The sequence below is a fragment of the Stegostoma tigrinum genome, unplaced genomic scaffold, assembly GCF_030684315.1.
Source record: "Stegostoma tigrinum isolate sSteTig4 unplaced genomic scaffold, sSteTig4.hap1 scaffold_301, whole genome shotgun sequence".
Taxonomy (NCBI): Eukaryota; Metazoa; Chordata; class Chondrichthyes; order Orectolobiformes; family Stegostomatidae; genus Stegostoma; species Stegostoma tigrinum.
Window position 1 is genome coordinate 78,846 of NW_026728229.1, and position 14,444 is coordinate 93,289.

General features: G+C 44.4%; 1 protein-coding gene across 1 annotated transcript in view; it reads left to right on the plus strand.

Annotated features, from left to right (window-relative positions):
* Nucleotides 1–14,444, plus strand: part of LOC132208186 (roquin-1-like) — a 33,897-nt gene that overhangs the window by 16,951 nt on the left and 2,502 nt on the right. Inside the window, exons 5-10 of the mRNA XM_059643864.1 lie at nt 148–303; nt 2,180–2,402; nt 4,004–4,100; nt 4,660–4,804; nt 6,020–6,175; nt 12,446–12,558. Of these exons, the coding sequence (XP_059499847.1) occupies nt 148–303; nt 2,180–2,402; nt 4,004–4,100; nt 4,660–4,804; nt 6,020–6,175; nt 12,446–12,558 (890 nt within the window). The remainder of the gene's footprint in view (nt 1–147; nt 304–2,179; nt 2,403–4,003; nt 4,101–4,659; nt 4,805–6,019; nt 6,176–12,445; nt 12,559–14,444) is intronic.

The following is a 14,444-nucleotide window of genomic DNA, read 5'->3' on the forward strand; positions in this document are numbered from 1 at the left end:
TTGTGACACTACCAGTGCATCACAAGTTCTGTTTCTTTTTACATTGTACAGCCCTGTTTTACAGATGCTGGTTTTAAATACCAATCTTTCAGCTGTTGTTGGTTTCAGTGCAGATGTTAACTATGTGTTACATGTTTCTGTGCTCAGTATTCTGATGAGGACCTGAAAGCAGTCAAGAAGTACAAGGACCATGAATACACCGCTCAATACTCGCCCTGGTCGTGCGACACTATTGGTTCCTACATTGGCAACCAACATGCACAACCTAAAGACGTTATGCCATCCAGTGGAATGGAGATGAATGTAAGGCATACTCTTGCATTGGTTTACTAAGATATGTAGTGGATAATGGTATTATATCCACCCATGTGGAGGTGGGCTCGGAGAGCTACGCAGAGGAAGTGCATCTGAAATGCACTGTCCATGCTCAGGTTAAACATCCTTTCAGGACAGCAGCAAACTCCCAGTGTGCCTGAGCTAAGGAGGGAATCAAATCCATCAGGATATTTTGGAATAGAATCCCCAGCAAAGGCAGAAAGCCTCCAACAAGGATTATCCTATGATAGTCATTGACCTGGTTACATAGGGTAAATCTCCCTCTGCATTGTTCCTATCAAACACTCCCAGGATAGGTATAGCACAGGATCTGATACAGAGTAAAGCTGTCTTTGTTACATACCTTAACCTCAGAAGTTAGGTTTTGTGGTTAACAGCACTTAACCATCATGTTTTTTGATTTGAAGGTTTCATGCTAGGTTGCAGTGCTAAGTGCTAATGACGTGTGCCCTTGAAGAAAGTGGTTCAGGTTCCAAAGTTCTCCTGTACATCTTCCTTCGAGGCACAGAGAAGGAGCAAGCACTTGTCCATCTCACCAGTCAGGTGCTTGTCAGTCACAACCCTAAAGGTGAAAGGACAGTCTTGACTAACCAAACCATCTAGTTCCCACTGTTGTAACTGTTTACACAGCATTAAACCCAAGGACACTGGGAGGGATGGTGATAAGGTCATGTGGTTGGAACAGGCAGGTGTGTGTGTTGACTCTGTGCTGGGCTTGTTTCACATGCCCTTACAAATGGTGAATCATTGACAGGCAGCAGTGATTGTACAACTGCTGTTCTTGGAACTGAGAGTACAGGATGTCAGGATAGTCAGACACTTGAGATGAATGTGTTATAATGTGTGGAGTCCTTCCTCCTCTGTTTTAGCAAGTGAACAGTGTATGCTTTGGATGAGAAAAAGACCCCCTTCCTGCCTAAAGCTGTAGCTGTATTTCAGTCACCTCCAAGTTTGAACTGGGTTTGCCATTGTGTGTAAAGTTGGAGAGGGGGGTGCCAGTGTTTGAAGAATGATGATCAAGGTAAAATCATGTGCTTTCACATTCAGCCTTCATCAAGCCGTTTTGATGCTTCCACTCGTGTGGAAAACATAGCCCCACCGTAATAAGACAGTCACTTATTCATCTTATCGAGAGTTCAAGAGAAACCCCTTTCCATAAAAAGTGGTTAAATCATGTAACATGCTGCTGGAAATGGCAGACCCCAAGTATCATCCTAAACGTAAGTTCATTTGGCAGAAGGATATGTTGATAAAATGCGCTCCGATCCAGTACAGCATAGACACTGGCACAGACCAGTTGGGCTGAATGGCCTTGTATGTAATGTTGGTGTCTTTCTTGCCCTCCACTCAACAGAGCTTCTTTTCACTGCTTTAGATTTTGATTTCAGGGTTGGTTTTGTGTGTCTGGCAGGCAGATATGCTGGCCATGGCTGGATCTTTGTGCCTTTTAAAACAATCCAGTATGACATGACTGAGGGAACTCCTTTTGGGGAAGATCTGTGCCAAAATCAAAATAGCCGTGTGTGCAGAAGTCTCAAAGTGCAACTACTCCTTTTAAATGAATCAGGCGCTTCTGCCTGGTGATGAGAATAATCCCCTGAAAGCCCCAACTCCTCCCCCTAACCTGGATTTATTCAGAACTGCCTGTGTGACAGATCGAGCAGAATCGCAATCACTTTACGTGCACTTAGCAGAAGGACTATAATGGTCCACCACTGGTCATTTGCATCTCAGGCAATGCTGCAGCAAGACCATTCAACCGGTAATGTTTTAGAGCCACGTTGGTGGAGGTGTGTGATGACTGATCTACTCTGTTACTCACAGCTTCCTTGTTGTTTCACAGAATGTTGACAGTAAAGGCCTGAGGGAGCAGCTGATGAATTTGGACCTTCAGAGGAGAGCAGCTGAGAGCAAGGAGGAGGATCCCATCATACCCTTTGGGGAGTTGCCAACTGTTTCCAAATTCGGTGCCATTTCTCGCACCTCTAAAACCAGCTATCAGACAACAGGGCCGGTGCAGGCAGTGGCCTCACAAGGCATTGCCACGAAACCCATCAGTGTCTCAGGTAATGGCAACATCCAGGAAAACATTGTGTCACTGCATTCATAGACAGCCATTAAAACCAGTGAGTAACAAACAATAACTGCATTCTAAATATTCAGGTTAATGTTGGTTACGCCTCCATCTGGAATTTTACAGTCACTCCATTCTAATTCAGCTCCCTGATATTCCTATCACAAATGCCATAACTACATTCTGACCATCCCAACACTGACATAAATCCACTCTGATATTCCCATCACTGACGTTGGAACACCGTTCCTGGCATTCCCATTGCTGGATTTCCAAAAGAAATTCTTCTTGCTTTTGCAAATAGTTAATCTGCAAAATAAGAGTTCAACTTGGTGACGATATTATCATGGATAGAGGATTAATTATCTGAGCAGGAGTTAGAAACAGTGGGTGTAAATGGAACAGTTTAAAATGGGCGGTCTGTCTCTTGGAATGCTGCAAGGCCCAATTGCGAGGCCTCAGCTATGAACAGATTACGTGAGTGAAGAAGATGGTCATCTTCATCTCAAATGTTGAACAACAAGATATCAAATTGAGGTGTAGAGGACTGAGCAAATTGAAGAAATATAGTCTGGTTAAAAGTGTGGACAACACAGTGGCAGACAGACTATAGTATTGTGAACTTTGAAGTTATTTACCTGCCCGTTAAAAATAGAAAAGTAGAATTTTTTTGTAAAAGTTGTGAAACATCTAAATGTTGTACAGATAAACCTGGGTTTAGAGGGGACACAGGTTAGTATATCAATACAGCAAGCAGTTAGGAAGGCAAGTTGTATGTTGACCATCATTGCAAGGGAATCACAGAACAGAAATGCATTTGTGCCAGATATCAATGTCATGTGGAAGTGTACTGTATCTGCACCCTGGTCACCCAGCAAGATCTGTGTTAGAATAATATAATGAATAGTATGATGCTGTCCTAATTTCTCCCTGACATGTTGTTCCCTTCACAATGAGTATGAATGTGAGCAGTATTTACTTTAACCAAGCCCTGATTATCTGCTATTTTGTTGGTTAGCTGAGTTGGTTGGATGCCTAGTTTGTGATGCATTAACATTAACAGTGTGGGTTCAATTGTCGCACCATGGAGGTTACCTTTAAAGGATTCTTCTCAATCTCTTGCCTCACCTAGAGGCATAATGACTGTCAGGTTAAACCACATCTGATCATTTCTGTCTTGTGAGAGAGCAGCCCTGTCGCCCTCTGGGACCATGGCGACTTTTTTTTAAACCTATCTGTTGCCTCGAGGTAGTTTTTAAAAAGAAAGAAAAACAAATTGGTGGGAAAGCTCAGTACGTCTGGCAGGATCTGTGGAGAGAAATCAGGGTTAATGTTTCTGGTCCAGTGACCCTTTTTCAGAACAGTTGTACCTAATAGGGATACTCCTAGAGTCAGCAAAGGTAATACAGAACTGTGGAGCTGTATAGCCTCTGAGCCGGTAGCACTCACCAATAATGTCCACACAGGACAGGATTGTGTAAGCACCTGGAATCTCTTTCCATGTAAAGAGCAGTCTGCAGCCTCCTTTTCCGTTATGCTGGTTAATGCAGCTGGGATTGAAGTTTCTCTAACTTTTTTTTTAATCTTCTGTAGATTACAATCCATATGGAAGCCACAACAGTTGGGTGAACTCACCAGTCTTGTACTCGTCACACCAAGCCATGCCTACTCAGGGACATTTCATTGACAGGTAGGAGCTACTTTACCCTATCGCACCTATCACTTACCGCCCTTGACTCACTCCTCCCTGTATAGATCAACGAGTTACGCCGTCACCAAGTATACTCGGACAGTGGTGCAAATGTCAAATTGGCTCCCATAACAAGAAGCTGAACTGAAATCGAAGCATGTGAGAAATGAAGGAATAGAGAGCTAAATTGGTCTGGAAAGATGAAGGACTCGTGGAGTATAAAGACCGGTTTAGTGTGGTTGGGCCAAATAACCTGTTTGTGTGCTCTAATTGTGTCCCGTAATTCGATGAGACTTGCAGTGAACCTATCTGTAGGTGATTACCTCTGTGACAGATTAGGGGAAGTTGTTGGACACTGTCTCAATCAGTAAGAATGGAGCTCAGAGATAAAAGGCAGAGTCCACAAACCCAGCACGGCCCTCACTGTCAACAGAGGAAAGTGAGGTCTGTGGACCAGACCCTCAGTGAGGGTCAGCACCTTCGGGAGGGGAGGAAGAAAATTTCCTAGTTTCCTAGATGCACAAAATGTTTGTTGATGGATGATTTCACCACATTCCAGAGAGAGACTGAACATGCAAGAAGTGGCTGCCTCTGGAAAACACACTGTGGCTCAGTTGCCTCCAACAGACAGGGAACAACTGAGGTTGGAGCTGCAGCAAGTGAACCAGCAGATCAGCCAGCAGAACCAGCTGCGTGGAATGGAGGCAAGTAGCCAACCCTCTTTATCCTGCCTATCTGTCATCACCTCTTAATGAATACGTGGGCAAGGGAGAAAATGCAGTAGCACAGGGTGAAATTAGCATGGAACACAGTAGAACAAGTTAATGCGTAGGGCATGCACAAAACAGGCAAAGGCCATCGACTCAAAACAGCAAACAGACCTTTCAGCCCATAATGACCAAGTTCCCCAAACTAAACTAGTCCTTCTTGGCTGCATTTGGCTCATGTCCCTCTTAAACTGTTCCTATTCATGTCCCTGTCCAAATCTCTCTCAAATGTTGTAACTCTACCTGCATCTACCACGATCTCTGGCAGTTCATTTCACACAGGAACCACCCTCTGCAGAAAAAGTTGCCCCTCAGTCTTACAAGGAAAGATTAAAAAGACTGGGTGATAATGGGAACTGCAGATGCTGGAGAATCCAAGATAACAAAGTGTTGAGCTGGATGAACACAGCAGGCCAGGCAGCATCTCAGGAGCACAAAAGCTGATGTTTCGGGCCTACACCCTTCATCAGCTCTCTGATGAAGGGTCTAGGCCTGAAACGTCAGCTTTTGTGCTCTTGAGATGCTGCTTGGCCTGCTGTGTTCATCCAGCTCAACACTTCGTTATATTAAAAAGACTGGGCCTGTTTTCTCTGGTGCGTAGAAGAATGAGGGATGACCTAGATTCACGTGTACAAATCTTTTACAGGATTTATAGGGTAGATACCAGAAGGATGTTCCCCCTTGGCTGCCAAAGTGAAGAACATCCTCCAAAAAATGTTTCCTCAGTCTTCTCTCTGTGTTCCCCTGGTGGGGAGCTCTAAAGAGACAATTTGGGAGCTTAGAACCCAGGTGACTGAAGGCCTGTTGACAAATGGTGGAGCAATAAAAGATTGGATTGTACAAGAAGCTAGGTGCAGAGATGTAGGCAATATCCATAAGAGTTGTAAGACAGGAAGAGATAAGAAATATGAGGTGGGGTGGCGAAGGTAATGGAAGAGTTTGAAAACAAGGCTGAGAATTATTAAAATTGAGGTGTTGCTGAACCAGGAGTCCATTGAGGTTAGCAAGCACAGAGCAGTTGGATGAACAGCCCTTGCTGTGAGTTAGGAGTTCATGAGGCAGTGGGTACAACCAGACTAGTCTCAGACTAGAAGCATTTGAAGGTACACACTGATTCTCTGACCTGTACCTGTTTGGCCTTGCATGTTTCAGCCTGCAAACAGCCCAGTGCTGTTGCAGCGAGAGGTCTCCAGTCAGGCTCCTCCACAGCACACCTCGTGGCCCAGCCTGATGTCCAGCGAGCAGCTGAGCTTGGAGCTGCACCAGGTCGAGAGGGAGATTGGCAAGAGAAAGCATGAGCTGGAAACGGTGAGTGCGGACATTTCTACCCAATCACTGCTTACTGTAATCCTCAGACTAGCTGAGTTCTATTACCACAGAACAACGCACACAGGATTAATTCCCCTTTCCACTAGCATGTAACCTGTCTACTGCCCCCTTGATGAAGCTGATCCAGGGATGGCATCTCCCTTTAAGAACATAGAATAGTACACGCCATTCGGCCCACGATGTTGTGCCGACCTATTATCCTACTAAGATCACTCTACCCTGCACTCCCTACGTTTTACTATCCTTCATATGCCTTTCCAAGAGTCGCTTAAAAATCTCGGTTACCCGACTCCACTACCACTGCCGGCAGCGCATTCCACACGCCCACCACTCTCTGTGAAGAACCTACCTCTGACATATCCCCTACACCTTCCTCCAATCGCCTTAAAATTATGCCCCCTCAACGGTCATTCTATCCATTCTATTATGCCCCTCATCATCTTGTACACCTGTATCAAGTTACCACTCATCCTTCTTTGCTCCTGTGAAAAAAGGCTTAGCTCTCTCAGCCTTTCCTCCATAAGATTTGCCCTCCAGTCCAGGCAGCATTCTAGTAAACCTCCTCTGCACACTGTCTAAAGCTTCCACGTCTTTCCTTTAATGAGGTGACCAGAACTGAGCACCATGCTCCAAGTGTGGTCTAACCAGAGTTTTGTAGAGCTGCAGCATTACCTCACGGCTCTTAAACTCAATTCCCCTGCCAATGAAAACCAACACACCATATACTGCCTTCACAATCCTATTGTGCCCCTTTTCTCCTGGCTCCGGGGTTCAAATTCCCCTGGGTCTAGTAATGGGCATATTTTAGCCCCAGCTACAAGTTTAAAGTTACTGGACTAATAGCCAATCCCTTGAGCATGCCCACTGTTGGTTTTCGTCAGTGAACCATTATTCAAATTTGGGTTCCAAATTCTTGATTTAAAAACTTGATATGATGCTTGTACCACCCATCCCGTGTTATGTTTCGTGTGAGCAGGCAGGCAGCTGTGGGCAATCTGTTTTCCTTTTGTAGGTTTTAAAATTGCAGGAAGGAGTGGGTGTGCGTACTATTTTCAGAAGGTACCCTGTGTGCATCAGGGTCAAACCCTCCCACCCAAGATACATTTTGCATTGCAGAAAAGCACCAACCTTCTTAAACAGCACCTTCCAAACCCATGATCACCACTATCTAGAAGGACAAGGGCGGCAGATACATGGGAATACCATCACTGTCCACAGAACCACGCCCCCCCCCCCCCCCCCCCCACCTACCAAATTCGCTGTCCATCCTCACTTAGAAATACACCACCTCTCCTTCAGTGTCATGGGGTCAAAATCTTGGAATTCCCTCCCTAAGAACATTGCGGACATTCTTGCACCATATGAACTGGAGCAGTTCAAGAAGGCAGCTCACCACCAAGGGCAGTTACTGACAGGTAGTAAATGCCAGCCCAAACAGTGATGCCTACATCACATTAATGATTTTTTTAAAATGCCCCATCCTTCCTTTCAGTGCTGATTTAAAAGCCCAACTCTACCTTCTTTGTGCATCACGCTCCCTAAGGTGGCCAAACTAACCCACCTTATCCCTTCTGGCTTGGATGCAGGCCTTCACCCTAGGATTGGTAGCTATCTTGCTGGCACTGCCTACTGAACTCTGGCATTGCTGGGACTTGCTGCAGGTGCTGGATATTCGGACTGAACAGCAGCTCCAGGGGCTGGGGCCTTCTCCCTTTGAAGGGCAGGAGTTTCACTGCATTAATGAAGCAGCACCCTACGTATTCTGGCTGTAGGGCAGGCATGGTGCAAAGCAACTGTCTGACAGATGACTTTCCTTCCAAGGTACAAACTGGTCTGGCCTCAAGCCCCTCACCACCACCACTACCCCCCAACTCGGGCCCGCGCCCCAAGTTACATCTCTGATATTTAGTGAAGTTTGATGGTACCTTTCTCTCCCATCCGTCTCCCACACTTGTTGGTAGCTTATGGCTGGTCTTACTTGCTTTTTGGCTTTTAGTTTGTGACTGTGTGTTCCTGGCCAGCAGTTCATTCTCCTGTGTTCACAGAGAATCACACAGAATGGTCACACCAGAGAAGAAGGCTGTTCAATCAGTCATGTCTGTGATGAGCCTTTGAAGGAGCAATTCACCAAGTGCCAATTCCCTCCTGAAAGCCTCAATTGAATCAGCCTCTGCCACACTCACAGGCAACACATTCAGATTCTAACCACTTGCTGGGTGAAAGAAAATTTCCTCCCACTTCTGTGGCTTCTTTTTTCCAATCTGTCTAAATCAATGCCTTCTGGTTCTAATCCACACACCAATGGGAACTATTTCTCCCTGTCTACTCAGTCCTTATGAATTTGAACAACTTGACCACATTTTCTCTCAAACCAACTCTTTTCTATGGAGACCATTATCCAATCTACTCTAAAAACTGAAGCTTATCATTCCAAGAAGTGTGTTTTGCACCCTTATAAATCACATCTATCTTTAGTATTGCACCCAGGACTGGATTGAATTCAGTTGAATTCCCCATTTCTTCTGCATGTAATGGTTATCTCCAACTTCATCCTTTTTTCCGGAATTGACTGTGCACACTTTTAAGATCTCTGTTACTGTGGAAATACTTCCAGGAAGACTCCTGGAACTCTGGTACTCTGTCCTTCAAAAACATTTGGATTTCATTCATCATCCACAGGGATTCAAGAGGGCACTGGTTGATTGTTTGGATAGAAATGGCATGTTGGAATATGGGGTAAAGGCAGAATATTCACACTAAGTAATAGAATTATATCGGACAGAAGGAATACATTCAGACTTCTTTGGTTCTGTGATCTGTGGTGGAAACTGGACAACAACTTGGTGCATGTTGTCTTACTCATGCATATCAACTTTATCCCATCACAGATTTCTGACTTGTAACTGGAACTTTCTCCTGAAATGCCCTTTATAGATTCTAAAGGGACTCGACAGGGCAGGTGCTGAAAGCGTGTTTTCCCCTTGTGGGGGAGTTTGAAACTAGGGGCCAAATCAAAAAAGTAAGAGACCTCCCATTTGAGAGAGATGAATTTCTTCTTCTGGTTCATGTTCATTTTCTACAGTCTACAGTTAGCCTTCTGTTTGCCTTTTTTCTTCACTTCTGTTCTTCTACTACTTTTTATTTCCCCTTAACGCCTCCTAGACTCCTTTCTTGTGTCATCATGTCTCCTTTCATTTCTGAGCATCTCTAATGTAATCACTGCCCTACCAAGCCCCTATCCCAACCTTTTTATTCTGCCGTTGAGCCAGACTGACTTCTTTTTTAGCTGACTTGACACTTCCCTCTTTGCCTCTTGACATTCTTTTGAAGAATCTACTGAGACACTCATTGCCTCCTATTAGTTAGCAACCCAAGCTGACTGATGCTGCTGTCTCACCAAATCCACCCCCCTGACATGTCCAATGGATGCCAGTGTTTTCCTCCTTTCACCCTTATCCACTTTTGGCCCTGTAGAAACTGGCAATGGATCAGTTGTCATTGCCCATCTTTTGTGACTATGTCATACAGGAACTTGATACGTTGACATAGCCTTGACAGATTCCAGGTTGAGGGCTGGTGTCACTGATTGTGTTGCAGAGTGTGAAGGATAGCACTGGAGTCTATCCACATTTATAACCATCTATTTATAAATATTCTCATTGCAAGCACATGCCTCTTCACTTACAGACAACAGTTTCAAATTGTGCCCATTTATAGGGCTGCAGATGAATTCCCATTTAATGCCTGTTACCTGCAGAAAACTGAATAAACAAAATGCAATTTGAAACATTTTCCCATTTAATAATTCCTCCCTGGCTGGGTCCCCTTTGTCTAGACCAACACCAGAATCACAGTCTGTCCTGACCTCGTGCTGTTCTGGTACTTTCTCATGATTTGAGTAACATACTTTTTCCTCCACCTGTCTCACCTATAGATTCCTCACACTCTCTACCGCCCACTCACACCAGGTTGCTCAACGAAATTTCTTCATTGCTTTCGACCCTCATCCTTTCGGCCTCTGCACTATAAGTATCCATTCTCGGTGATTTCACCGTTCATCTCAACTTCTGAATTCGTTGTCCTCACATCCTCTCAAAATAACCTACGATCTCCCCAACATGAATTCTGCAACTGTACCCTATAAGGTAGATTTCCCAACAAGGGGAGACATTCTCTCAGTATTCATCCTGTCAAGCCTCCTCCGAATGTTAACCAATCTATGTCAATACAGAGCCCTGAACACCTTGAGCAGTTGTTTTAATAGAACGTAGAACATTACAGCACAGTACAGGCCCTTCGGCCCTCGATGTTGTGCCGACCTGTCATACCGATCTCAAGCTCGTCTAACCTACACTATTCCATGTACGTCCATATACTTGTCCAATGATGACTTAAATGTACCTAAAGTTGGCGAATCTACTACCGTTGCAGGCAAAGCGTTCCATTCCCTTACTACATTCCCTTACTCACCTCTCAACCTTCTTCTCTCTAATGAAAACAGCCTCAAGTCCCTCAGCCTTTCCTCGTAAGACCTTCCCTCCATACCAGGCAACATCCTAGTAAATCTCCTCTGTGCCCTTTCCAAAGCTTCCACATCCTTCTTATAATGCGGTGACCAGAACTGTACACAATACTCCAAGTGCGGCCGCACCAGAGTTTTGTACAGCTTCACCATAACCTCTTGGTTCCGGAACTCGATCCCTCTATTAATAAAAGCTAAAACACTGTATGCCTTCTTAATAGTCCTATCAACCTGGGTGGCAACTTTCAAGGATCTGTGTACATGGACACCGAGATCTCTCTGCTCATCTACACTACTAAGAATCTTACCATTAGCCCTGTACTTTGCCTTCTGGTTACTCCTACCAAAGTGTATCACCTCACACTTGTAATTTTATTTATTTATTGTCATAGAACATAGAACATTACAGCACAGTACAGGCCTTTCGGCCCTCGATGTTGTGCCGACCTGTCATACCGATCTCAAGCGCATCTAACCTACACTATTCCATGTACATCCATATGCTTGTCCAAAGACGACTTAAATGTACCCAAAGTTGGCGAATCTACTACCGTTGCAGGCAAAGCATTCCATTCCCTTCCTACTCTCTGAGTAAAGAAACTACCTCTGACATCTGTCCTATATCTTTCACCCCTCAATTTAAAGCTATGCCCCCTCGTGCTCGCCGTCACCATCCTAGGAAAAAGGCTCTCCCTATCCACCCTATCTAACCCTCTGATTATTTTATATGTTTCAATTAAGTTACAAAATGTTACAAAATGCAGTGAAGTGTTGTATAGTGTTGCCATTCTTCGGTGCGATTGTAAAACACAGAAAAATAAACCAAACCATAGAATATAAAGGCAGAAGAATAAAGAAAAAGTGTAGTAACCTTTTAACATGGCCCCTTTTTCAAAACCCAGAAATGCCGCATCTACTCACTTCATTTCATTGGCCCTGCTTGTTACATCCTCAAGAACTCTAATAAATTTGGCAAACACGATTTCTCTTTCACAAGTCCATGTTGACTATGATTGTAGTCTGATTCTTTCTCCCCCGGTCCTATTATTAATAATGGCGTTTTTCCAATGGCAGATATTAGATTAACTGGCCTATTGTTCCTTGTCTCACTCCTTTTGTTATTCCAACAGTGGTGTTACATTAGCATTTTCCAATCTTCTGGGACCATGACAAAACCTATGAAATTTTGGGCGATTACAATCAGTGCATCCACTATCTCTCCAGCACCTTCTTTTAAGACCCTCAGAGGCATGCCAACAAGTCCAGAGGACCCAAAGAAGGGTCACTGGACTCAACTTGATGTTAACGTTGCTTTTTCTCCAGAGAAGCTGCCAATCTTGTGAGCTTCTCCAGCAGCTTCAGTTTAGGTGCTGAAGATTTGTCAGTCTTTAGATGGAAAAATATGCCTAATACTTGCTCTCCAGGGATAAGGATTGTTTGATGCTCCTCCTCCTCCTTTCCCCTTGATATTGTACTGTTATTGAGATGCTCATGGTGCCTTCCACTGCGTGAAGACTCCAATGTTTGTTTAAAATTTTTGCCATTTCCTTTTTTTGACTGATTTAATTCCCTAGTCTGAACCCCTGGGAGACCTGTGTTTACCTGCTCTCTCCTTGAAAAAGCTCATGCTGTCTGTAATAATATTGTGACAGCGTTCCTAGCAATGTCATTTGACCAAAATGCATGATATTTGTGATGGATCGTAATTCTTTATTTTCACTATGCAGGAAAGTCGTCCCTCACTTGATATTCAGTATAAACTGACATCTAACAATCAGACTGAGAATGGACAATCTGAGCAGCAGCATAAAGCCCCTGAAGATCTGCAGCCTTCCCTCAGGTAACAACTCTGATCCCAGTGTTTTATCACTGTGATTCTGTCAGAGCATGTCCACAATTGGCCAGCTTTAACATGCTCTCTGAGTAAGGATCATGCCCCATTCTGATGTGTTTCTTGGCATGTGTTTGCTTGAACACAGAAATTGTGCCACTGACAAAATGTAGGCTTTCAGTACAGGCATAAGAAGACAACAGGTCCAGTGTCTGCAAGCGAATGACACTAACTGTAGTAACTTGGGCATGCAGGCCTGGTTCCAAGTTCTGTTTGGCCAAGCTAGCTGCTCTCATCCTTGTAAATGCACTGTGTATTGGGCTGATTTTTTTTTTATTCCACATTTATGGCATCTGATGAATCTAATAACCTGCAGTCACACAGACTGACCACTTTGACAAAATGGCACCAGGGGTGAATAGTTCCTTAGTTTCAAAATTCTGAGAGAGACTGAATTGAAGAGGGTTAGAATATTCTGACTATACAAAGTGAGAAGGTCCATTTGTAGATATGGCAGTGTTAGAATTGAGTGTATTCTGAATTTGATGATTAACGTATTTTGGCTGTGGTTTTAAGGATCAGCTGGCTCCTGGAGAGATGGGCACTTTTTTACCGTGGTTGTCTTCCACAGTATTTCCTGGGGAATTGGAGTCCTGGGGTTGGCACTCTCAGTTCCATTATTAGGACACCCCCTTATTCAACTGGAAGTTTTGTTGTAGCTTTAAAGTGTTGACATTCTCGATTACAAATGCTTTTGTTGGCAGTTTTGCCATTGATCAACTGAATTCCCTCCTGATCCATCTGAAATCAGCAGCAAGTAATGACAGTGGAGTGGGGTAGTAGGGACTGCCGATGCTGGAGACTCTGAGATAACAAGGTGTAGAGCTGGATGATCACAGCAGGCCAAGCAGCATCAGAGGAGCAGGAAAGCTGACGTTTTCGGGTCGAGACCCTTCTTCATAGAACATAGAAAAGTACAGCACAGTACAGACCCTTCGGCTCATGATGTTGTGCCTTGGAATATTCCTCATCCAAAAGTAAAATAACCTAACCTACATTCCCCTCAATTCACTGCTGTCCATGTGCATGCCCAGCAGTCGCTTAAATGTCACTAATGACTCCGCTTCCACGACTACCACTGGTAAACTATTCCATGCACTCTCAACTCTCTGGGTGAAGAACCTCCCGCTGACGTCTCCTCTATACCTTCCTCCTAACACCTTAAAACTATGACCCCTCGTGGCAGTCAATCCTGCCCTGGGGAAAAGTCTCTGGCTATCGACTCTATCCATGCCTCTCATTACCTTGTACACCTCGATCAGGTCACCTCTCTTCCTCCTCCTCTCCAGAGAGAAAAGTCCGAGCTCAGTCAACCTCTCCTCGTAAGACAAGCCCTCCAGTCCAGGCAGCATCCTGGTAAACCTCCTTTGCACCCTCTCCAAAGCCTCCACATCTTTCCTATAATAGGGCGACCAGAACTGGACACAATATTCCAAGTGTGGTCTCTCCAGGGTTTTGTAGAGCTGCAGCATAACCTCGGGGCTCTTAAACTCGATCCCCCTGTTAATGAAAGCCAAAACACCATATGCTTTCTTAACAACCTTATCCACCTGGGTGGCAACTTTGAGGGAGCTACGCACTTGAACACCAAGATCTTGCTGTTCTCCACACTGCCGAGAATCCTGCCTTTAATCCTATATTCAGCATTTAAGTTCGACCTTCCAAAATGCATCACTTCGCATTTATCCAGGTTGAACTCCATCTGCCATTTCTCAATTTTCAGAAAATTGTTTTTTTTTTGAAGAAGGGTCTCAACCCAAAACGTCAGCTTTCCTGCTGCTCTGATGCTTAGTCTGCTGTGTTCATCCAGCAATACACCTTGTCATCTAATGACG